This window comes from Camellia sinensis, chromosome 9 (assembly GCF_055761805.1).
Source record: "Camellia sinensis isolate YWXY chromosome 9, ASM5576180v1, whole genome shotgun sequence".
NCBI classification, from domain to species: Eukaryota; Viridiplantae; Streptophyta; class Magnoliopsida; order Ericales; family Theaceae; genus Camellia; species Camellia sinensis.
In genome coordinates, this window is record NC_138969.1 from 60,495,718 (window position 1) to 60,521,323 (window position 25,606).

General features: G+C 43.3%; 2 protein-coding genes across 2 annotated transcripts in view; both read right to left on the minus strand.

Moving 5' to 3' along the window:
* Window positions 1–4,372: 4,372 nt before the first annotated feature.
* On the minus strand, window positions 4,373–6,320 carry LOC145799463 (uncharacterized). Its single transcript, XM_082889051.1, has 2 exons — window positions 5,607–6,320; window positions 4,373–4,393 (listed from the first exon to the last, which is right to left on the minus strand). The coding sequence occupies exons 1-2, from the start codon at window positions 6,318–6,320 to the stop codon at window positions 4,373–4,375; spliced, it is 735 nt and encodes a 244-aa protein (XP_082745177.1).
* A 2,980-nt stretch (window positions 6,321–9,300) lies between these two features.
* LOC145799464 (uncharacterized) overlaps window positions 9,301–25,606 on the minus strand; it is a 73,459-nt gene continuing 57,153 nt past the window's right edge. Inside the window, exons 2-4 of the mRNA XM_082889052.1 lie at window positions 10,219–10,290; window positions 9,972–10,090; window positions 9,301–9,409 (exon numbers count right to left, since the gene is read on the minus strand). Of these exons, the coding sequence (XP_082745178.1) occupies window positions 9,301–9,409; window positions 9,972–10,090; window positions 10,219–10,290 (300 nt within the window). The remainder of the gene's footprint in view (window positions 9,410–9,971; window positions 10,091–10,218; window positions 10,291–25,606) is intronic.

A 25,606-nucleotide genomic window follows, 5' to 3' on the forward strand; every position in this document is an offset into this window, starting at 1 on the left:
GAAAAAGGCCGACGTTGAAGAGGCCATTGCCAAGGTCCTTACGGCTGAAAAAAAAGAGGCCGAGGCCAAGATGGTTGAGGCCCAAAAGGAGCTTCAAGATGCCCTGGCCACAAAACAAGCTGAGATCAAGGCCGCCGATGAGAAGGCGTACGAAGAGGGAGCGGCCGACGTCAGGGAGGACTACAAAAAACAAGTGAATGAGGCATGCAACAAGGGTTTCACCCTTGGTTGGATGGCTGCCCTCAGAAAGCTTGATGTCCCCGAGGACTCCCCCCTTAAGAATGCCGATGACCTTCCCTTGTCATTCCCTCCTATACCAAGCCAATCCGAAGATGATTCTAAATCCGAGGAGAAGGCTTTGGTCAGGAAGAAAAAGGAAGCTGCTGGGGCCAAGTCCCCTACTCTGAATGAGCAAGTCATTGACTTGTCTCAGGATGAGGAGGGTGAGGCCGCCAAAGATGCCACTCATGAGAAGACAACATCGGACGCGCCTATCGCCGAGAAAAGTATCGACCATACTCTTCAAGAGATCGATGCTGAGCTCGCAGTTGAGAAGGCCGCCGAGATGTCTTCCCAACTGTCTTCTGAACTCCAAGCTAATGCTGATGCTGAATAGTCTAGTCGTTGATGTTTTTCTCTTTTTCCTGTACGTTGTACGTTTTTCCTTTCTGTTTGAATCAATGTAAGCTTTAATTTGGCCGACGTGCCTCTTTTGTAATTTGAACAATTACTCCTTAATGTCAGGCCGAAGTGTCTTCTTTCCTTAACTGACTGCATTCTTCAATTTCTTCTTTCAATGTGATTGAATGCTTGTCTTCCTTTGTATGTTTCTATACTTAGAATAATTTATATGTAATCTTCTCGGTGTGGAATACTTCGGCTATTCCTATTAATGGTTTATCTCGGCTTTGACCTAACACTTGAAAATATTTATAATATTTCACAAGTGTTATTTATAACTTGCCACTTTACTTAAGACCTATGCCTTCTATTATTGCAATATAACCTCGGCTTAACTTTAACTTGTAAATTCTTTAAAATTTCAACAAGTGTTAAACCAACTTCCTTTAATCATAACCTCGGGTTAACTTCAACTTGTAAATTTTTCTTATAATTTCGACAACTGCTAATCCAACCTCCAAACATCATTTTCCAGCCCTCTGCTCCCTAATGTGAACCTAAGTTCCACTTGCGTTCTCATTAAGCCTTGTTGTTGCGGTCAAATTCAAACAAAGGCTGGCCGAGGTAACCAACCTTGGTCTCTTTGTTAATCTGACTGACATGTACTTAGTTCCAGTCTGAGTCTGACTCTGCCGATATGACAAGTCCAGGTTATCCCAACTCAGTTCAACTCTATTATATGCAAGTAAAAGTTATACTCTGCCATGTAATAATTCTAAGTTATTCGTCATGTTTCGCTTAGAAACATCGCCAACTTAGTTCAACTCTATTATATGTAAGTAAAAGTTCTACTCTGCCATATAATAAGTCTAAGTTATTCATCATGTTTCGCTTAGAAACATCGCCAACTTCGTTCAACTCTATTATATGCAAGTAAAAGTTCTACTCTGCCATATAATAAGTCTAAGTTATTTGTCATGTTCCGCTTAGAAACATCGTCAAGTATCGGGTCAATCACACTACATAAGTTTGAAAATCAAGCTAAAACTTTATTATTACTTAGGCTAATAACAAAAAATATTTAAAAACAAGAAACTCTTAATGATAAAAAAAACTTCAAATTGCAAGTATTCGAAGGCCTTGGCAATTCTTTGCCGGCACTGTTTTCAAGCCGATATGCCCCATTGCCTAAGACCGAGGTGATGCTATAGGGTCCCTCCCAATTTGGGCCAAGCTTGCCCTCTCTGGGATTCTTCTTGTTGCCGACGACCTTTCTCAGGATGAGGTCACTAACTTGGAACTCTCGTGGGTTGACCTTCTTATTATAAGCCTTGACTAGTTGTTGCTGGTATGCCCCCAGCTAAATTGCTGCTTTCTCCCTTCATTCCTCTAAGATATCCAGATCTCAGGCTAATAATGCCTCATTGGTCCCATTTTCTACTCCCTGGGTCCTGATCCCTGGGATGCCAACCTCCAGTGAAATGACTGCTTTTGTGCCATAAGCTATGGAAAATGGGGATTCCCTAGTTGATCTTTTCGGCGTGGTCCGATATGCCCAGAGTACACTGGGCAACTCATCCACCCACTTTCCCTTTACTGCTTGCAGCCTTTTCTTAATCCCATCAAAGATAACTTTGTTGGATGTTTCTGCTTGTCCATTGCTTTGAGGAAAACTTGGGGTGAAAAAATAATTCTTGATTTTGAACTTTGCACAGAAGCTCTTGATTAGCTTACTGTCAAACTGTGTTCCATTATCAGCTATTATTGCTCTTGGGATCCCAAACCTGGTGATGATTTTCTTCCATATGAAGTTCTTCACATCAACGTCCCGAATCTTGGCAAGGGGTTCAACTTCTACCCACTTGGTGAAGTAATCTGTTGCTACCAGTAGGTACTTCCTTTGTCCAATTACTTGAGGCAGTTTTCCAACAAGATCCATGCCCCATTGGGCAAATGGCCAAGGGCTGGATACCGGGTTCAAGTCCACTGGTTGATGTATTAAAGGTGCAAACCTTTGGCATTTCTCACACTTTCTGACATAGGCTTCAGCATCCTTCTGCATGTAGGGCCACCATTACCCCTGAGTAATAGCCCTATGAGCAAGTGATTTGCCCCCAGCGTCGCTTCCACACACTCCTTCATGTATCTCGTACAGAAAGTCTTCAACCTGTGCATGATGTACACACCTCAGAAGAGGTCCATGCTGACTTCAGTTTGACCTTGTGCGCCTATTTTCGGTCATCTGGTAGCTTCCCATCTCTAAGGAATACTATTATTGCATCCATCCAACTTGGTCCCATCTCCACACACATTGCTTCACGCTCTGTGTTCAGTGGTTCTATGCTTGGACTTGACAAGTCGTCAACCATTATCGTTCTTGCCTCTCCAGGTTTCATTGCACTAGCCAGGTTGGCCAGAGCATCCGCATGACTGTTATCATCTCGGCTAACTTGCTGTAGTCAGCAATTCTGGAATAAGGCTACCAGTCTGCCCACTTCCTTTGCATAGGCCGACATCCTTTCATCTCGGGTTGCATATTCTCCTGTCGCCTAGTTGACTATAAGTTGGGAGTCATCAAAGACTATTACCTTGTTGGCTTCCATGGCTGCTGCCAGCTTTAATCCTACGATTAGTGCTTCATACTCTGCCTCATTGTTTGAGGCCTTAAACCCCAAACGAATGGATTGTTCCAGTATCTGCCCATCTGGTGATACTAGTACTACTCCTGCCCTTGCCCCTTGTCGGTTTGAACTCCCATCAACAAACGGCCAGAATGAGTCGCCGATGTAAATACTGTAGGGCCTGAGTTTTTCTTTCCTCCTTTGTTCTGCTATCCTTCACTGGGTTTCTTCTTACTCACTTGGATGCTGTATACCTCGGCTCAACGGAGCCTGGTGTATGCCGGCGTCTGGTGTGAATTCCGCCACGAAGTTGGCTAAGACTTGGCCTTTGATTGCCGTACTGGGTCTGAATTTCTGGTAATATTGGCCCAAGGCCACTACCCATCTGGCTATTCAGCTTGTCAGATCTCCTTGCTGCAACAGGGACCTTAAAGGATGTTTAGTTAACATCGCAATTTTGTGGGGTTTAAAGTAATGATTCAACTTCTAGGAAGCCATTACTAAAGGCAGTGTTAACTTCTCCAAGGGTAAGTACCTGGTCTCTGCATCTGCCAGTGTTTTACTCACGTAGTAAACTGCCATTTGCTCTCCCTTTTCTTCTCTAACTATTACTACACTCACTACATGCTCTGAAACTACCAAGTATAAGAATAACTCATCGCTAGGTACTGGATTTGAGAGAATTGGAGCTGTGGTCAAATACTTCTTCAAGTCGGCCAAGGCAGCTTTGCACTCTTCGGTCCACAAGAAGTCTGTGGCTTTCTTTACTAAACTAAAGAAAGGCTTACATTTATCAGAGCTTCTGTTTATGAATCTATTTAGGGCTGCAGCCCTTCTAGTCAACATCTGTACTTGTTTTGCCGATGTTGGGCTCTTCAGTTCTAAGATGGCCTTGATCTGATCTGGGCTTGCCTCAATGCCCCTTCTAGTAACCAAATATCCTAAGAACTTACCAGACCCAACTCCAAATGCACACTTCGATGCATTGAGTTGGAGCCGATATGTTCTAAGGATGTCAAAAATTGCCTTTAAGTCTTCTAGATGACCTTCAGGTTCTTTGGTCTTCACGACCATGTCGTCTATGTATACCTCCATAGTTTTGCCAATTAGTTGTTTGAACATCTTGGTCACTAATCTCTGGTAAGTCGCTCCTGCATTTTTCAACCCAAAAGGCATTACTCTGTAGCAATATAGCCCCTTTGGGGTGATGAATGTAGTATTTTCCTCATCTGGTGGGTATATTGCTATCTGATGGTACCCCTTGTAGGCATCCAGGAAGCTCATCCTTCCATGCCCTGAAGTGGCATCCACCAATTGGTCAATCTTGGGTAATGGAAAACTGTCTTTGGGTAAGCCTTGTTCAGGCTGGTGAAGTCCACGCAGATCCTCCATTTACCATTCTTTTTCTTCACGACCACTATGTTTGATAGCAATGTCGGGTAATTTACCTCTCAAATGGCTTCGGCCTCCAGAAGTCTATCCACTTCCTCTTCTACTGCCTCAACATGCATTAGTGTCGGCCTCCTTGCTCGCTGGATGACAGGTTTGGCCGACCTATCTATATTCAGTCTATGGCAAGTGACCTCGGGGTCAATGCTAGGCATCTCGTATGGTGTCCATGCAAACACCTCAAGGTTTGCTCTTAGGAATGCCTCTAACTCTTTTTCCTCTTTCTCAGATAAGCCCGAGCCGAAAAGGAAGAAGCGTTCTTCATCCCCTTGCTAGAAAAGGATTTTCTTTAGGGCTTCTTCACTCTTCTCGGCTGGCTCTTTGCCGACGTCATCCAGGACTTCCATATTCTCGTCCTCGATCTCTGCTGTTTCTGCTTCTCGTACGTTGCAGGTAGATTTCATTGCTGCCATGGAGTAATTTTTTGCCTGCAACTGATCCCCTCTGACCTCCTCTATTCCGTGTTCTATTGGGAACCGCAAATCTGCTGCAATGTTGAGGGAACAACCCTCATTGCATGTAGCCATGGCCTTTCTAGGATAGCATTGTAAGGGGAGGGGGTGTCGATTATGGTGAACTCTATTTTTATCATCTTGGTGCCAGCCTGTACCTCTAAACTAGCTGCCCTTAGGGGCCACGTCGGCGTTCCATTGAATCCAGTCATTGGGCCATTGGATTGTTCCATATCATCTTGGTGAAGGCCAAGCTCCTTGTAACACCTAACATACATGATGTCACAAGAGCTGCCTTGGTCAACTAAGATGCACTTTACTTTGCATTCTCCAATCTAGAGGGATATTACAAAGGCATCGTTGTGTGGATGTTGTACCATCTCCAGGTCTTCCTCAGTAAAGGACACCACTAGTCCCTGGCTCTTGTCTGCCCGACCTGATACACATGTTGTAGGTGTTTTACCTGCTGGGTTTCCTCCCTTATCTTATTCTCATTCACCTTTGAGTGAATCACATTGATCACTCGAGGTCCACCTGCTTGTCGTTGTGGTACTAGTGGGGGTGGTGCTGTTGGTGCTTGGGGCAGTCTTGCCTGCTCTTCCCTTGTCTTGGCCTCGTCTACCAGGTCCCTTAAATTGCCCTGTCTTACCAGGTCTTCCAGATGTGTCTTCAGGGCTCTACACCTTTGAGTCAGATGTCCAACCTCATTGTGGTAAGCACAGTGCTTGTCAAGGCTTCTTCTCATAAATTCGCCTGGTACCCTTGCTAGTGCTCTGTAATAGGGCTGATTCCAGATTTTCTCCCAGACTTTGTAGACAGGGATTCGGAATACAGTTGTGACTGCTTGTGCAGCCCTTAATCTCGTCTTTGGTTTGTTGTATCCACCATCACCTTGGCCTTGCTTTGGCGAGCCGTTTTTCTTCTCTGGTTTCGATGCCTTTGCCCCCGGCGTGTCCTCCTCGGCCCTAGCATATTTTTCCAGCTTGGTCGTGAGTTCCTCCATACTTTTTGGCAATGTTTTTGCCAGTGATTTTCGGAGTAGGTAATCATCTTTCAGGCCATTTTTAAACGATATGACTGCCACCTCTTGGTTGCATCCTGGTATTCGGTTAAATACCTCGTAATACTTTTTGGTATAAGCTCTAAGGCCCTCATCCTCGCCGATCCTTAGAGCCATCAGGGCGTCAACCCTTAATGGTTGTAGTTTATTTGTCACAAATCAAGCCACGAACATCTCGGCTAGGCCCTCCCATCTTTTCACGGTTCTTTTCGGCAACTTATGAAACCAATCTGAAGCGATTTCCACAAAGGACGAGGGAAATACCTTACACAACAGCGGCTCGTTTGCAGTATACAGTGCCATTGAGTTCAAATATAAACCGACGTGAAAGTTAGGGTCAGACTTACCGTCCTATATCTGCAACCTTGGCATGTGGAACCTTTTTTGGGGCCTCAAATTTCTCCAACTCCAACGAGAATGGTGTTCTCGGCTTGACCGGTGAGGTTACCTCGGCATCATGTTGCTTCCTTTGGAGGTAATCCCTTAGGTCCTCCTTGGTCCGTCCAGGACCTCGGCTGTCCCCGAATTTCAGCTTTTTCGGCTTGCTACTTCCGGTGTCATTGTGAGTCCTCTTGGACCTCTCTCCGTTAGTTGCGTCGAAACATAGTTCATCTCCTTGAACATGCCGGTGTTCTTTGGGGTCAGACTCCTTGGAACGATGCGTCCTCCATAAATCTCCCTTTCTTGGCTCTCCTCGCCCAACCTCTCCTGAAGGCCGGTGAGAGTGTTCCTTGGTCCTGGTGTGCTAGGGGACTGCAGGGACTGCCTTCTGTCCCTCTTTCTGGGCGTCCTTCTTGGCCGCTAGAATCGGCGTATCTTGCAGAGAGAATGATGGCTACATGACATTGTTTTGCATCATAAAATTGATGACTGACTGCAGGTTCGCCAATTTGTTTGCCATCCCCCTCATCTCGTCGTCCCTCCGTAGGCATCTATCTTTCCATTCTTGGAGGTTGTCTTCATTATAATATCTGCCTCGATCAGATTTCTTTGGCACGTCGCCCTCCTGGCCGACATCCTTTTCTTCGTGATTCTTATTACGAGTCTCTTCGACGTCAAGGTCAATATGTTTCCCACTCCCAGTAGGAGTGCCATCCCCAACCTTCTCTTTCTGTCCATTATTGGCCATCTATTCTTCTTTCTTTCCCATAGACGGCGCCAAATTGTATGAGTCGATTTCTAACCACACTGCCAAACATGTATTCAACTGGACAACACTGGCAGAATAGATGCCGCCTGAATGACCTGTAACAGAAAGATGAGATTCCAGCGGTGGTTTATCCACCCGGGGGTACTCCGACGATCAAGTCAATTATCTTTCAAAGATAGCAAAAGTGCTTAACTCACTATTCAGAATACAAAAAGTGTACGGTAGACCCACAAGGGTGCCTCTTCTTTTATAGCCAACAATGACCTAATCCCAATAGAAGCCTAGCTCCAATGGATTCTGTCTCAATGCTAATCCTGGACTCCCAGTTAAATTTGGACAAACTCTCTAAGAGTCTTATCTTTATCTAAACCGAAGTCCTCCCCAATTCTAGGACTCTTGTCCGTTACCCGCTTATCCCGGATCCCGGTATTCTCTCTTGTCCGTTACCTGCTTATCCCGGATCCCGATATTCTCGCATGTAACCTTGGTTTAGCCGAGATTACCTCGGCATCATATCCAGGACATGTGGCACCTCGACTGACATTTCGGTACCACCTCGGCCATGTGTTGTCATTCAAAAATTATGTCCCCACACCCTTTATGGAATCCCCAAAATTTTTATTATTTTTTATGTCTTTGTTTTAAAACGAGTAAAAAAAAAAAAATTAGTTTGCTGGGGGTGGTGGTAGAAAAGGTTGTTGATTTTTCTCACTGAAAAATGGTTGTGAAAGATTTTCATTAGAAAATGGCTGTTGAAAAGCCACTAAAAAGTTAATGGTGGTCGTCAAAAAATTATCACCCGTTGGTACTGTGCAACAATGACCGATAATGATGGTAATAGTGTGAGATGATGGGAGAAAAAATTGATCAATTTTAATTAAAAATATTTTTATCATATTTTTTTATATTTTTAACATGACAAAGGAAAAAGTTCTTTTACTCATCCTTTAGAAAAAAAAAATAAAAAAAAATCACCTTGAGATTGAGGGAGTTGTCACCAAAAAAAATTTAAATCAGTATCTTAAATATTTGTATAATCCCATCAATGCCAATAAAATGACAATTGCTACGAGTTTACTAGGGACGTGTAATCCTAGTTTAGATATATTTGAAAATTTTCATATAAGAATCTTTCAAATTAAACATTCCCACATATGAATGGAAGATAAAAATCTCACATTAAAATCCACAGAATAAGAATAAATTTCCTATCAGTTAAAATTCACCAAACTATTTTTCTTATTTATTCCATTTTTTATTTTATTTATTTAAATTCTTATACATACACACAGATATTTAGAGAGAGGTCAAATAAATCGTGAAGTAAAATTTCTCAAGTTTTTAATGCTATTATCAAATTCAAGTTTGTAATGCTATTATCAAATTTAATTAAAAAAATAGGATGATGACTATAATTGAAAACTATATTTAAATATATAAGACCCCAAATCACATGATTTGATTTTAAAAAATATTTAAGACCCCTGCATCATTATGAATGAATTTAAAATTCTAATTTACGAGTCTCTAACACTACTCTTTTATTAATGACAAAAAATTGCACATCAAATGTTCCCAAATGCAATACCCAAATGTGACCGACCAATATTACTCCATTTGATTTGGCCACACTAGCCAAAATTTTTAAGGAAAAAAAAAAAAAGAGGACCATAAAAAGACAAAAAAAGGTGGCTATAATATCACATAACACTCAAATCCATTTTTTTACATATCGTTTATAAGATATTTTTGAGGATGTTATTTTATTCATCACAAACCTCCAATAACCCAGCACACAAAGGTCTTGCTTCACATAATTCACAAAAAGTTGCCTCGAGCATATCATCTAGTTGAAAGAAAAGATAAACAATCGAATATATAGCATTAAGATGGTGTCTTAAGAACATGAACTATATTTCCTATGAATAAAAAAAGCATATAGAAAAACTATATTGAATGTTCCGCAGGCTGGGAGTAATACGTGCGGCACCCCAGCTGTGATTCTGGAGTGGGTTGCTGTAGAAAAATCATTGTCGGATCATTCGGATCAACATATCTACCAAATGAAAAATCGAAAAAAAATCAGGAATTATGAACCACAAAGGATAATCTTCAGCCATATACTTGCCTTTTTTGGTAAATGAAATCAAATTGAGGATCGTCTGTAGGCCAGCTACTAGGGGTCAGAATTTGCTTAAGAAGGCTCTCTTAGACCTCTTTCTTGATTCTATAGGTAGTGGTGTATGGCCATTCTTAGTTGGAGTGATTTGTTTAGTTAATTCCGTTAACAAACAATACCTCAAACCTGTTAACAGCTATGTGAAGGCATACCCTTCACAACTAACTTCTTAGAGGACTGGCCCTTTAGGACAAGGAAATTGAGGCTATAAATAGGTCTGTGATGCCATTAGATGTTCTAGGCCACCTTCAAGTTCTTGGGGTAGGTGTGAAGCTAGTTCCCGAGTAAGTAGCTAAAGCAAAAAGGCAAAGTGATTAACTCACGAATAGGACCTAAAGTCACTCACGCGTGTCTCATCATTTCATCCACTGGAGTTCGTGCTGCTTGCAAAGGATCTGCACGCTGCTCCTCCCTAGAAGCATATTGTTGGCTATACTACCTCACTGACTTGATCAAGTTGAAAAATAGAGGGACAAATGTTCCACAACCCCCTTCCATGAAGAGGATCTTAAAGGCATGAGTTGAGTACAGTGCCCTGTGCTGGTCATCTGGGACGACCTGGGATTGGTTAGAATAGGAATATGAGTTGTAATCTTAAATGTATGAGGCAGAGTACAATGTGAGTGAACTCGGAAAAACATTACAGAGACTTGAAAAAATGAAACAAAAATAAAAAGTGTACTTACAGGCTCCACAAGTCCAGAAATGTTGTTGCACAAGAATATTGGTTGGTTAAATTTTTCATCAAGGATGTGAAGCTGAAAATAAAGCAAGTTACAGATCAGAATGAGGTGAATCTATGCTTCAATATAACACACCTAAAGATATCAAATCTATACATAACCCAGTGTGTGTGATAGAGATTAGCGGCGATTAGTCGTTGACCTCTGGGAAGATGGTAGGCACTTCAATGACTTAAGATCACCGGAGGTGGAGGAGTAGAAGACCAAGGCAAGCTTAGAGAGAGAAGAGGTGGCAGTGAGAGACCTTGAACACTTAATGTATGTTATGTGATTCTTGTTGCTCTTGCTGTGTGTTTGTGGCTGCACTTATGATGCGTTATATAGACTCCAGGAGTATTGGAGCCCAAGCAACCTCAAGACAGGTGGCAAGCCCTCCTCAACTCGACAGGAGGATGATATCAGCCCTACTAGTTGTGTCCTATGATTCAGGTCCTCGGGGAGGTTGTATCATAGGAACTGCAGGGGTAGGTGTGATATCTTGAGAGGCGTATCATATGTGCATCAGATGTAAGTGTAAGGTCGATGTCTCTTTCTCTAAGCTAGGTCAAAAGGGGAGCTATCACTGCAGGGAGATAGCTACACGACCTTGACGATCCCGAGGTCTTAGCCTCCAATCCACAATCCTCCAATGATCCCAAGCGAGAGTGCCTAGGTCTTGCTCCCGACCTAGGCAGCCAAGAGGGTAAATGCATGGGTGAGCCAAGGGCTTGTCACGCCCTCAAAATAAACCCATAATATCATACAGTCAAGTTACAGGAAAGAGATATTATATTACAATCATCAGAGTAACCTTTCAAAATGTATTACACGTTGACAACAAAAGTAACCGCCCTATAGGCTTACAACTTTCCAAGTCAACACTTTGTTACAGAAAGTGAGTGCTAACTCAAATACATATTAAGCCCTTGGCTTGAATTTACATGAAATACATCCAAAGAAAACAAAACAACAAAACAGTCTGCCTGCCTCTAGCCTCCCAAGCTATGTCCTTGGCGGTGGCATACCATCGGTACCTGAAAATGAAGTCCCATATAGGGTAAGCCACAGCCCAGTAGAAATATACTAAACCAACTATAAACAATGACTAAAATAGTAGCATTTGATAGATGGTCCACACTTATATTCCAACGTATACCATGTTACAGTTTCATGCCAATCATGTCCATATTACAATTCATTTTCCATTTCTTATCCAACTTTAAGTTTGAAAACAAGGTTCAGAATCTGGCCACGTAATTTAATGAGATGATAACTCATCACTATAATACTTTCGAAATTCATAGTGGATACACTTTTTGGTGCTGTATCAAAGTCAACAAAAACATTTTCATACTTCACAAATGATACACATTTTAGTGCTGTATCAATCTCAAACAAAATCCGGTTTAGAGGTCCATCCCCCATCTTCCAATAAACCGTGGAGTACATCCCTCATCTCCTCCCACACAATACAATGTATATAAGCAATTATCATATACAAATTTAATCCATCACTTTAGACATGCATTGATACAAAAGAAATTAACCATTTCTATTCATCAGAGTAGTTCTTACAACCATATTACATGTTAACAACAAAAGCAAATGCCCTACGAGCTTACAGCTTTCCAAGTGAACACTTGGTTACACAAAAGAAGAGTACTATCTCTATACAAAATAAACCCTCGGCTTGATATACATGTAATACAAACACAGTAAACAAAAAAAAGAGTCTTCAACTCTCATCATCATCCAAGCTATGTCCTTGGAGGTGGATTGTTACCTGTACCTGAAAATAATGTCCCATATAGGGTGAGCCAACGCCCAGTAGAGATATGCTAAACACAGTATGAGCAATAACTAAGACATTAGCAATTGATAAATGTTCAATTTCCACCAATCAATACATAACCCATTTCCATTTCATGACCCCTGTGTTCGTGTTTCATTTCATTTTTCATGTCATATCAATTTCACAATTTACATCAACGGCTCAGAACCTGGCCAACCGCTTGTATGAGACAGTGACTCATATTAAACATTTCCCATTTTACAATGGATAAACATACTACTTCTATCAACATCTCAACAGGATAAGCATACAAGTTGTATCCATATTTCAACAGATAAGCATATTAGCTATATCAACACTTCCAGAGATAAGCATATGAGTTGTATCAACACTTCCATAGATAAGCATATGAGTTGTATCACCACATTATCTGACAAGCATATGAGTTGTATCAGTGGAGTCCATCCCCTATCTCCTCCCAAACAACATCCGATTTAGAGGTCCATCCCCTATCTTTCCCTAAACCGTGGAGTACATCCCGTATCTCCTCCCACACACACAACGTATATACACATAGGTCATATACACAATCAATCAATACATAACGTTAATGTATTCTATCAACTGTCATACTCTATGACATAACCAATTGATTAGTTTTAGTTTGCCTAATCATCATGCATTGTTTACAACAATCAAAACTACCCTCCACCGGTAGCCCAAGCAATTATTTCTAAACAGATAATAAAAGCTTCAACAGATAAAATATCAATGTTTTCAAGGGTGAGCGATTAATAAATCCAACTCCACCATTTCATAACATAATGAGCCAATTTCATTATTTCCAACTCGATTCCATAAGTCCACAATTTTCTCAAATTAATTATACTAATTAATTTATACAACAAATTAGGGTTTTCTACCCCATTTCCCAATATTGACCCAATGGTCTATATATCGCCAATCAACAACAATATCATTATTTTGAAACTCACAATACACATTTTTAGAATCAAAATAACAAACCCTCAAAATTACCCAACTTCCACACTTTATCAAAACAACCAAAAATCTATGTCAAAGACCATAAGAGTGAGTAGAAATCCCTACCTCAAATTCGGAGCCCAAGAGAAAAAGATGAAGAAACTCAACGTGCTCCAAAACTCAATATTCTCGGATCAAAACGTAGCCCTCGACGATCAACACAACTTTAACAAAGGCCGGTGGATAGTGAGACACTGTAACTAGATCAAACCCTAGAGAGAAGGGAGTTTCTAGAGAGAGGAGCTCTCAAAATGTCTTTTTGGAAAGTAAGAGAGAGAAAGAGAATGTAAAAAGTGATTTTAAAATGCCCAGCTACCAACTGATATACGACATTCCCGCTCGAGCAGAAAACACAATGCTCGAGCGTCAAGAATAGAAAACTGGATCCGCTCGAGCACAATAAGGGCCGCTCGAGCGCCAAGACACAAAGACAAGGCATACTGTAACAAGCCCGCGGGGGACCTCGCTGCAGCTCGGACTCGATTCGTGTCACGGTTCTTAATCTGAACCATAGAGTCCAAATCCGGCAAATCGTTTTGAGAAAACAGATTTTTGAAAGAAGTGCCAAACATGGACTGCTTTGCCAGATACAGAGTCGCCACCTAAATATTTTATTTTGGGAAATTTAGGAAACCCTGACTCGTTGCCTAAGGCCACGTGTCCGTCATCACCAAAGTTGCCTCGGCTCAGGAACTTGGGTACGATTGGGGAAGGTCACTTCGTGAGCACCCCTGCTCGCCCGGTCAGAGACCGGCCTCTACTAACCATGATATCTATTTTTGAAAACATTGTGTGTTCTTATTCCGGTTATTAGCCTAGGTTACTATGTGATGCGCACAGCATACAAGTATAGACTGGGTCGCCTGAATTGGAACAAAACATTTCATGTTTGTTTTTGAAAGATGGTTTGCTACTCACAAGTAGGCTTAAAATGCAGATTTTGCCACCCTCGGGTGGGCTTAGAAAAGATGGTTTTGCCACTATCTAGTGGGCTTAAAACAAATATTTGATGAATTGTCCCAATCCAAACAACCTAACCTTCACCCACAGGCAATCAGGCAGTTATATCACATAATCATTTAGCCTCATGGTAAGCATGCTATTCATGGCATTCACTCACACGCATGCAAGGATGCTAAAGCATAAAAACTCACCGAGTACTCCAAGCCAAAACAGAAACTACATTAGAAATCATGCATAATCCTAAGTATACAGAAATGCCTAATGCGACACATGCAAAAATGCAAACTATAGTAGGCTCGGCTATTCTAAACATGGCATATGGAATGCTACAGCTATCAAGTATTCAACTTGGAAATTGAAATACAATGCAGTTAGTATGATGCGCCGAGCCCGGTGCATGCAAAACAGATGAATGATGCAAACATACTGTCATACTGTATGCTAATTGAAATATGCCCTAATCTAAACATCATAAGCGGATAAATAAAAGGGAAAAAGACGTGGGGTTGGAAGACATACAACACACACACGCACACTTATTACAGTTATGCCCTCGCGTAGAGGGTCCGAATAAATATACGGTCTCGAATAAAAGAATATTACAGTCCAAATATTACAGTCCGAATAATATACAAATTCCTAATTAATTAACAAATTAACTAAGAAAATAAATAAAACTGGCATGCAAGCCAGGGACTGCCTTGCTTCTGATGGATGATGCATGTCCGGGTTGTCTTGCGCGGAAATCCACCGGGATGCCCCAATTAGCCTCTGTTTAGCAGTTATTCTTGAAACGCGTGCCAAGTCCCGAAAAGTTGCTGATTCTTCATTTTGTTGCAATAGAGAGCAGGAAAGGGGCATAACAATGTATTTTCACAAATATATGCATGCCTCGATCCTCGTGCCACCAATCACGCATACCAAGGCATGATGGCCGAGGAGTCGAATTGCACAACTCAATATAGAATGAATGCACATGAAAACACGACAAGACCTAACTCCATCATGGATGATCCGGAGTGTCGGTAACTGGGGAATTGAGACACATTCTGTCACTCGGAGTACGAAATGCACCTCGTTTCCCGTGCCCGGGCTAACTCCTATTCCGAACACGATGCAATATGCATGACATGCATAAAATGCAACTAAGATACAATCCTAACATACACAATGCTATGGAATGACATGCCTCGAAATGCGTGCACATGGGCACGTAAACCGAGAAAATGACAGAATGCGATCTAAGATACAACCTAGTATGCACTATGCTGTAAAATGAGATGCCTCGAGATGCGTGCACATGGGCACGCAAACCGAGGCAATGGCATACGCAATGCAATATGGCAAAAATGGCATATAGAATGCAACATGGACTTAAACTAACATGAGAGAGCCTCAGCCACACTCACATAAGAGGCCGATGGATGAAAATGAAGTGTCTCGAAATGCGTGCACACGGGCACGCAAACCGAGGCGATGACATACGCAATGCAATGGCATGGAAATGACATATAGAATGCAACATGGACTTACACTAACATGAGAGAGAGCCTCAGCCGCACTCACATAAGAGGCCGATGGATGAAAATGAAGTGCCTCGAAATGCGTGCACACGGGCACGCAAACCGAGGCGATGACATACGCAATGCAATGGCATGGAAATGACATATAGAATGCAACATGGACTTACACTAACATGAGAGAGCCTCAGCCGCACTCACATAAGAGGCCGATGGATGAAAATGAAGTGCCTCGAAATGCGTGCACACGGGCACGCAAACCGAGGCGATGACATACGCAATGCAATGGCATGGAAATGACATATGCAAACATGCTAATGAGATTTCAGCATTGAAATGTGGGGGAAAACAGCCCCGAAACGAAGCGAAAGTACACCCGATGCACGGAATGGTCTCGAAACATGAATTTTGGCACCCGAAATGGCCCATAGCTATACCAAACATACAAAATTGGCACATGCAATGAATAGACGGAAGCAAGGCAGCCCCTAAATAAGCACTTTTCCAGTTTATAGCATGGCCAAAAAGCAAACGAAAACAGGGAAAAACTAGCATGCAAAAAATGGCCCTAAACATGAGATTAAGAAGCAACTCATATCTGTTGTCCTCAAACAGGTTAGGGCCCTTCAACAAAGTTGAAGAGAGGCCCAAAATATGATGTTTTTCAGAACTGTAAAAACCCTGAAAACAAACACAGGTATGGCTGCACTCTTATGCAAGAGAAGGGGCCAAAAGATGGCCAAAGAAGGAAGTGGTATATGCAAAGCCCAAACTGAAAAATTCCCTTCTACAACATTGAAGAGGGACCAAAAATATGCACATTTACAGAAGTGTAAAAACCCCAAAACAGTATACAAGTATGTCAAAAATGCTATGCAAAATAGGGTCCAAAAGGGGTTAAAACACAAAATGTATAAAAGATGCCTCAAATCATGAAAGGCCCTTAATGAAACATGAAGAATGGGCCAAAATAAGACCTTTTCTAGCTCTGTAAAATGACCAAAAACAAAAGCATCATAGGCTGCCAAGTCATGCAAAAATGGGGATTAAAAGGGAGATATAACATGAAGTACATGAAATATGCCTCAAATCATGAAAAGCCCTTAATGAAACATGAAGAATGGGCCAAGATAAGACCTTTTATAGACCTGTAAATCGACCAAGAATGGAAGTAAGATAGGCTGCCAAGTCATGCAAAAATGGGGACCAAAGATGGATATAAAGACAAGTGGTACATGGAGGTCCCAAACAGTGATGAGCCCTTCTTCAATGTTGAAGAGGGGCTCAAAATAAGCCTAATATCAGTTCATGAGAAGCTCCAAAATAGATCATACATAGGCTAGAAAGAGCATGCAAAATATTGACATACAAAGAGGGTATTGAAGCAAGTGCAAGATGGAGGGCTCAAACAGGGTTGAGCCCTTAATGAAACATGAAAATAAACTCAAAAAAATGACCTTTTCAGTTTTGGTCGGAGCTCAAAACAATAAGCATGATGGTCAGAGGAATGGTGCAAAAATGAACTAGAAAAGAGAGGAAATGGACTCACCCTTGAAGATCAATACTTTTGTTGCTTCTTGGACCAAATTTGTTGCCTCTTAGCTGCTGGAATTCCTCCCCTTGCTACTGGATTGGAGTGGTGGTGGTAGAGCTTGGTGGTGATGAAGAAAATGAGGTGAAACTTGGGTGTTTTTGAGAAAATGAGAGAGATAGAGGGAGATTGGTGTATCAAGGCTTGAAGCAATTCTTTCTAACCCCTTCTTTAAGTGTTGGAGGCTGGTTATATGGAACAAAAAGAGGGTGTAAAGGTGGGGGAAAAAGGAGGCAAGCTTTCCCCCACAAAATATCCCCCGGATTGGGATATTTTCTGGGGGAAACAGCTATACAGCTGTAAAGTGAACAGTGTGAGGATCATGGCCGGCCAGGTATTTTTGTTTCAGGTGGCCGGCTGGCCACATCCCCTAGCCGGCCGGCTAGGGGTCAAAAGGGTCAAGTTAGTTTAGTGGCCGGCCACCAAATAATGGTGTCCTCCCATGTGCCTTCAACACAACCCTGTGGTTAAAAGTCGAAGAAAGTGGCTCAAGGGTGTTCAACATTGGCCCGGAAGGAGGGGTTCAAAAGGGTCAGGCAACATTAGTCGCCGGCCACCAACTTTTAGGGTCCTCCCATGTGTGTACATCACAAATATGTGGTTCAAAGTTCAAGAAAGTGGCCTCAAGGTGTTCAACATTAGCCCGGAAGTGAGAAAAACGGGTGTCGGAGGGCGAAAATGGAATCTAACTGGTTGCCAAGATAATTGCTGGCCTCCCACCCTCCAGTGACTTTCCTGGTGATGAAACAGAGGCACCTGCCAAAAATGAACGAAAATCGATGCAAAACGAATGCTCGGGGGCCAAAACACGCAGTTCGGGGTCCCGAAAATGGGCTGTTAAGCACCGAAAGTGGCGTTTGGCCACGAAGTGGGTTTCTCAAACCCCAGTGTCCCTTGAAAGGGAGAAAATAAGATGTATGCCAAAAATCAGAGCAAATGGAGATGGTTAAGCGGTCCCGAACCGGGGCACACGGCCAACGGTCCCGAAAAACAGGAAACCGAACTCCGAAGTGGGCAAAATGGCCTACGGCCACCAAATGTAGCCCACGGCCACTGAGAGATGGTCTACGGGACCTCTCCTTTCCCTCAGGAAAAGAAACCGAGAAAACCGAGTCTGGTTCGCAAACCGAGGCAAGGCACAGAAGAGGGTTCGGAAGTCCGGAGGCAGGGCTCACAGCCGCGACTCTGAGACTTCTGAACAAGCACAACATGCAATATCACCAAGCGTTCAATCAGTGACGTCTGAGTCTTAAGGTCGGTCAAAAATGGGGTGTCTACACATACCCGCTCAAGCGCGAAAGACTAGTCCGCTCGAGCGTAGACTTTCGTCTCCCAGAACTTTCACCAACAAGGTACTACCCGCTCGAGCGCCAACAAGCCCGCTCGAGCGCAACCCGCTCGAGCGCAATAAACCCGCTCGAGCGTAGAAAACACACCTGCAGAAGTTTTGCAGGGATACGAAATGCTGGAAGGGTGTAAACCCCGCTCGAGCGCTATACGACCTGCTCGAGCGGAATGAACAAAAACCTAGCAACAAGAATTTAGACCAAGGCTCAACCCACCTGCTCGAAACATACTCAACCCATCCCGAAACTCAAAAAAAAGAAGTAAAGGATGGCAACAAGGTATACAACCACCAACTCCATGGAACAAAAGTCCGAAATACAACAAATACCAAAAGGGAAGACCGGGATCGCTATAACCTTCCCCCCTTAAAGAATTTCGTCCTCGAAATTAAATGCAGGTTTTTCAAAAACAAGATTTTCTCAATTCCCAACATTATTACAGTGCGAAATTTAACAACTCGACGCATTACCGGTCTTTCCATCACTATTCAAGAGGCAATTCACCACATATCTCAATATGTATCAACAACATGCTTTTCCCGAAATTCAACAATTTCTATATACATGTTTCACAATTTCTATATCACATTCAACATTCATGATATATCTCCATGTCTACAATACATTGAACATATGCAATGTTATAACAAATTTCCATTAACCAAAACATTCACAATGTTTTACAACTTAAGACATTTATAATGCTCTTAAAGTTCAATGATATTACAAAATTTCAAACACATGATTACACATCAACAAACAAGTCCGGATATTTCTCACGGACTTCCAACTCACGTTCCCAAGTGGCTTCCTCCACTCCGTGATGCTTCCACAAAACCTTTACCAAGGGAATGGTCTTGCCTCGCAAGACTTGATCCCGCCTATCCAAGACCCGTACTGGTCTCTCCTCATACAAGGCATCCTCATCTACCTCTAAGTTGGTCCAATCTAACACATGGGATGGATCCGGCTCAGACTTCCGAAGCATACTCACATGAAACGCGTCATGCACTCCGGACAACTGTGGTGGCAAAACCAAACGATAAGCAACCTCCCCAACCCTCTCAAGGATCTCAAAGGGACCGATGAACGGAGGGGATAACTTTCCACTCTTCCCGAAACTCATCAAACCTTGCCTAGGTGATATTTTCAAGAAAACATGATTACCTATCTCAAACGCCAAAGGTCTCCTCCTACGGTCGGCATAACTCTTTTGGCGACTCTGGGCTGTAACAAGCCTCCCACGGATAAGCTGAACTTTCTCCGTCGTCTCCCTAACCGACTCCGGACCCAACAAAGGTGCATCACCCACCTCGGCCCAACAAACTGGAGACCTACACGATCGGCCATACAAGGCCTCAAACGGTGCCATACCGATACTCGACTGAAAACTGTTGTTGTAGGAAAACTCCACCAAGGGCAAGTGCCTCTCCCACGTCCCACTAAAGTCAAGGACACAACCTCGAAGCATATCCTCAAGGATTTGAATAGTACGCTCGGACTGCCCGTCAGTTTGAGGATGATAAGCCGTACTAAAGGTCAACTTAGTACCCAAGGCACTCTGCAAACTCTGCCACAACCTAGCAGTAAAATGAGGATCTCTATCTGAGATGATCGTCACTGGGACCCCGTGCAATCTCACTATGTCCCGAATGTACAAGTCGGTAAGATGATCCACCGAATCTCTCACGCGCATAGGGATAAAATGCGCTGACTTAGTCAACCGGTCTACAACCACGCAAATAGCATCACTACCCCGCTGAGTCCTCGGAAGACCTACAACGAAGTCCATAGTGACATGCTCCCACTTCCACTCGGCAATAGGTAAGGGCTGCAACAAACCCGCTGGCCTCTAAGGCTCGGCCTTCACTTGTTGACAAGTAAGGCACTTAGATACGAAAACCGCCACATCTCTTTTCATACCCCGCCACCAAAACTGGCGACCCAAGTCACGATGCATCTTAGTGCCTCCCGGATGCACCGCAAGGCGTGAATGGTGAAACTCCCAGAGTACCTTCTCTCGGCAAGACTCCGGCACAAACAAACGGTCTCAGTATCTCACACTCAGGTCAGGATACACCGTCAAACCCTTCTCAACCTTCCCACTGGAGATCTTCTCTCAAAGAGATTCTGCCTCAAGGTCACCTCTCTGTGCCTCTAACACTCGAGTCACAAGTGTAGGCTGCGCAACTACAGAAAACAAGGCCGCAGCCTCAACAGATTCGCCTAGAAGCAAATCAAACTCGCCAAGTGCACCCAACATTACCCACTCCCGGATGGCTATACAAGCTACATCACTAATGGATTTTCTGCTAAGGGCATCGGCCACAACATTGGCCTTTCCCGGGTGATAGTGCAACTCAAAATCGTAGTCCTCAATGAACTCCATCCACCTTCTCTGCCTCAAATTCAAGTCCCTTTGTGTAAACAGGTACTCCAAACTCTTGTGGTCCTAGAAAACCTCGAACCTCTCACCATAAAGGTAGTGCCTCCAAATCTTCAAGGCAAAAATCACTGCGGCTAATTCTAAGCCGTGTGTGGGGTAATTCTTCTCGTGTATTTTTAACTGACATGAGCCATAAACTACCACTTTCCCCTCTTGCATCAACACACAACCCAAACCCTCTCGTGAGGCATCACAATAAACCGCATAACCCAACCCTATATCCAGAATAATCAAAACCGGAGCGGTGGTCAATCTAACCTTCAACTCTTGGAACGACTTTTCACAAGTCTCACTCCACACAAACTTGACCCCTTTCCGCGTCAATCTAGTCAACGGCGAAGCTAACTTGGAGAAATCCTTCACAAACTGACGGTAGTACCCAGCTAATCCCAGAAAAACTGCGGATCTCAAACACACTCTTAGGTTGTGCCCAATCTTGCAGTACCTCAACCTTGGATGTATCGACAGACACCCCTTCCGCAGATACCACATGGCCTAAGAACTTGACTTCTCCTAGCCAGAACTCACATTTCCCAAATTTGGCATACAGCCTATGGGCTCTAAGTAACTCGAGCACCACTTTCAAGTGTTCCTCGTGCTCCTCCTCAGATGGTGAATAAACCAGAATGTCGTCCACGAAAATGACCACGAAGCGATCTAAGAATTCTCGGAAGATCCGGTTCATCAAGTCCATAAAGACTGCTGGTGCATTAGTGAGCCCAAATGGCATCACCAGAAACTCATAATGGCCATACCGCGTACGGAATGCCGTCTTAGGAATATCCTCCTCCCTGACCCTCAACTGGTGGTAACCCGATCTCAAATCTATCTTAGAGAAACAACGGGAACCCTTCAACTGGTCAAACAAATCGTCTATACGGGGCATAGGGTACTTATTCTTAACCGTAGCCCGATTCAACTTCCGGTAGTCGATACACAATCTCAAGGCACCATCTTTCTTTTTAGCAAAGAGGGCCGGTGCTCCCCATGGTGAAACACTGGGGCGAACAAAACCCTTATCTAACAACTCCTGGAGCTGAGTCTTCAACTCACTCAACTCAGCTGGGGCAAAACGATAAGGTGCCATAGAAATCAACGCCGTGTCGGGCACTAAATCAATAGAGAACTTTATCTCTCGGTAAGGTGGCAAACTAACAAGGTCCTCGGGAAAAACATTCGAATACTCACAAACCACCCTCGGTAACACAATCTGGGTCTCATCACACTTACCACTCATGAAGCTAGCAAGCAGACCACTAAGCTCACTCCGCCCTCGCGGATCATACATCGGTGGCAACACACTACCAACCCGATCCCCCAAGAAATAGAAACACTCCCCGCTCAAGGTACAAACCGTGACCCTCTGGCGGTAGCAATCAATAACTGCCCGGTATGACGATAACCAGTCCATACCCAAAATAACATCAAAACCCTTCATGGGCATAACAACAAAGAGAAAAGGAAGCCTACGGTCGGCGACCTCTATATCACAACCTCTACATCCGTGTTTCAAAATCAATTCACCCCCAACAGGAGATACTACACAAATAGGAGATGCTAATAGTGCTAACTCCAACTCTAACACAGACGCAAATGCAGCAGATACAAAAGAATGAGACGCACCCGTATCAATCAACACACTAGCAACTGAGTTGCAAAATAGAATGGTACCTCTCACTACTGATGGACCAGGTACTAGGTCCTGTGCTGTAACAGCATACACGCGCCCTGTAGGCCCTTGGTCCACCTGCTCACCTCTAGGAGCAAAAGACTGCTGCACTGACTGGGATGACGAAGCTCCCGGATTGGCCCTCGAGGCCTGCACAGACTGAGCTGGCTGATAACTCTGCGTTTGCCTAGAACCAGACGTTCCCGTTGTGGCACCCAACTGCGGGCAATACCTCTTTAGGTGCCCAGGCTGACCACACTGATAGCAAGGCAAAGGCTGGCCCCTACCATGACTCTGGCCCTGAGGTCTAGCTGAAGAAGAAGCAGCTTGCTGACCCCCTCCCTTCTGCGGGAAAACCGAAGACTTGTGACCCAGTTGGCCACACGCAAAACAAGTCAAGCCTCCCAAACTACCTCTGCTAGAGCCCGCACTCAGCATTGGAAAGGTCGACCTAGCCAAACCACCCTGAGACTGCTGAGGGTTAGAACCCCTCTGCCTCCTGCCATCACTCTGACCATCTTGGCTCCTATTGGAGCCTCTCCACCCCTCATCCTACTCCGGCATCATGAGCTCCATATGAGCTGCAGCATCCACCAAATGTCTATACTCTCGAATAAACGATCCTCCAACCCTCAACTTGAGTCCACGCCTTAACTTCCGCTCAAACTCAAAGCAACGGCGTTCCTCGGATGCCACAAGTTCAGGTGCAAACCTGGACAAACTAGTAAAAGTAGGCTCAAACTCGGCTATTGACAAACCCTGCTGTTTAAGCTGGCAAAACTGCTTCCTCAGCTTTTCCCTAGCAGCTGAAGACAAAAACTTCTCCTGGAAGGCACTCACAAACGCCTCTCATGCATTACCAACACGGCCCTTCTCGTACTTCCACCGCTGACCCTCATCTCCCTTCAGTTGGAAGGATGCCAAGGTCACCTTTAAAGTCCTGTCCTCGATGCCAAGCATCTCGAACGTCTCCTCCATCTGTTCCAACCACTCGTCAGCCTTAAGTGGCTCTTTCGGATCCCCAACAAATTCGTCCGGGTTAGACCGGAAGAACTCCCTCTTCAAGAAAGAAGGTCCTGCCTCAGTAACTTGATTCTCAGCTCTGTGAATACCCAAAGCCCCCGCTATCTCTCAGGCCAAGGCGCCCATAGCCTGCTGACCCGCTGGCTCGGCCACATTGGCCTGACCAACTCCCTTCTGCATTGCCGGAACTTCATCCGGTAAAGGCATCTCCTTCCTACCATGCTTTGCCACGCCTACCACGCCCTTGTCCAGACATCCTAATAAAGGTAACCAAGACTATTAGCACATTCACAAATGTGCCGAAACTATAACACTCACGTCCTAATGCATGGACAACTGTAATTCACTCGACGTAAGCACATAATCACGTAAGCAATTACGAATTTCATTTTCGGATAATGATAGTCCCGAGGCATTACTAGAGTTCCAGTCAGAAACAACATTGATCAAGTGCTTTTCCAACAAGACTCCCAGAAACCCAAGGATCCAGTCAACATCCCAGAAACTACGTTCCATACCCACATAGTCACATAAGCATGTTATCGATTAAACACCTAGCATATGACACTACATCCAAGTCTCTATCAAGCGAGACAAACCCATTGTGATACTAATCACTTCCCACGTACCCAAAGTATTCGAACCCAGTACGCTCTGATACCAAGTTGTAACGCCCCCAAAATAATACATAAAATCCATCGCTTTACACATGCATTGATACAAAAGAAATTAACCATTTATATTCATCAGAGTAGTTCTTACAACCGTATTACATGTTAACAACAAAAGCAAATGCCCTATGGGCTTACAGCTTTCCAAATAAAAACTTGGTTACACAAAAGAAGAGTACTATCTCTATACAAAATAAGCCCTCGGCTTGATATACAAGTAATACAAACACAGTGAACAAAAAAAAGAGTCTTCAACTCTCATCATCATCCAAGCTATGTCCTTGGAGGTGGATTGTTACCTGTACCTGAAAATAATGTCCCATATAGGGTGAGCCAACGCCCAGTAGAGATATGCTAAATACAGTATGAGCAATTGCTAAGACATTAGCAATTGATAAATGTTCAATTTCCACCAATCAATACATAACCCATTTCCATTTCATGACCCCTGTGTTCGTGTTTCATTTCATTTTTCATGTCATATCAATTTCACAATTTACATCAACGGCTCAGAACCTGGCCAACCGCTTGTATGAGACAATGACTCATATTAAACATTTCCCATTTTACAATAGATAAATATACTAGTTTTATCAACATCTCAACAGATAAGCATACAAGCTGTATCCACATTTCAACAGATAAGCATATTAGCTATATCAACACTTCCAGAGATAAACATATGAGCTATATCAACACTTCCATAGATAAGCATATGAGCTGTATCACTACATTATCTGACAAGCATATGAACTGTATCAGTGGAGTCCATCCCCTATCTCCTCCCAAACAACATCCGGTTTAGAGGTCCATCCCCTATCTTCCCCTAAACCGTGGAGTACATCCCCTATCTCCTCCCACACACACAACGTATATACACATAGGTCATATACACAATCAATCAATACATAACGTTAATGTATTCTATCAACTGTCATACTCTATGACATAACCAATTGATTAGTTTTAGTTTGCCTAATCATCATGAATTGTCTACAACAATCAAAACTACCCTCCACCGGTAGCCCAAGCAATTATTTCTAAATAGATAATGAAAGCTTCAACAGATAAAATATCAATGTTTTCAAGGGTGAGCGATTAATAAATCCAACTCCACCATTTCATAACATAATGAGCCAATTTCATTATTTTCAACTCGATTCCACAAGTCCACAATTTTCTCAAATTAATTATACCAATTAATTTATACAACAAATTAGGGTTTTCGACCCCATTTCCCAATATTAACCCAATGGTCTATATATCGCCAATCAACAACAATATCAT

What these genes read in the sequence shown, in the direction of transcription:
- LOC145799463 (XM_082889051.1), bottom strand. Translation starts at nt 6,320, where the DNA reads ATGGCTCTAAGGATCGGCGAGGATGAGGGCCTTAGAGCTTATACCAAA. An exon ending in TAAGGGAGGAAACCCAGCAG is followed by an intron (nt 4,394 to 5,606) that starts GTAAAACACCTA and finishes TGAAAAATGCAG; the next exon opens with GAGCGACTTACCAGAGATTA.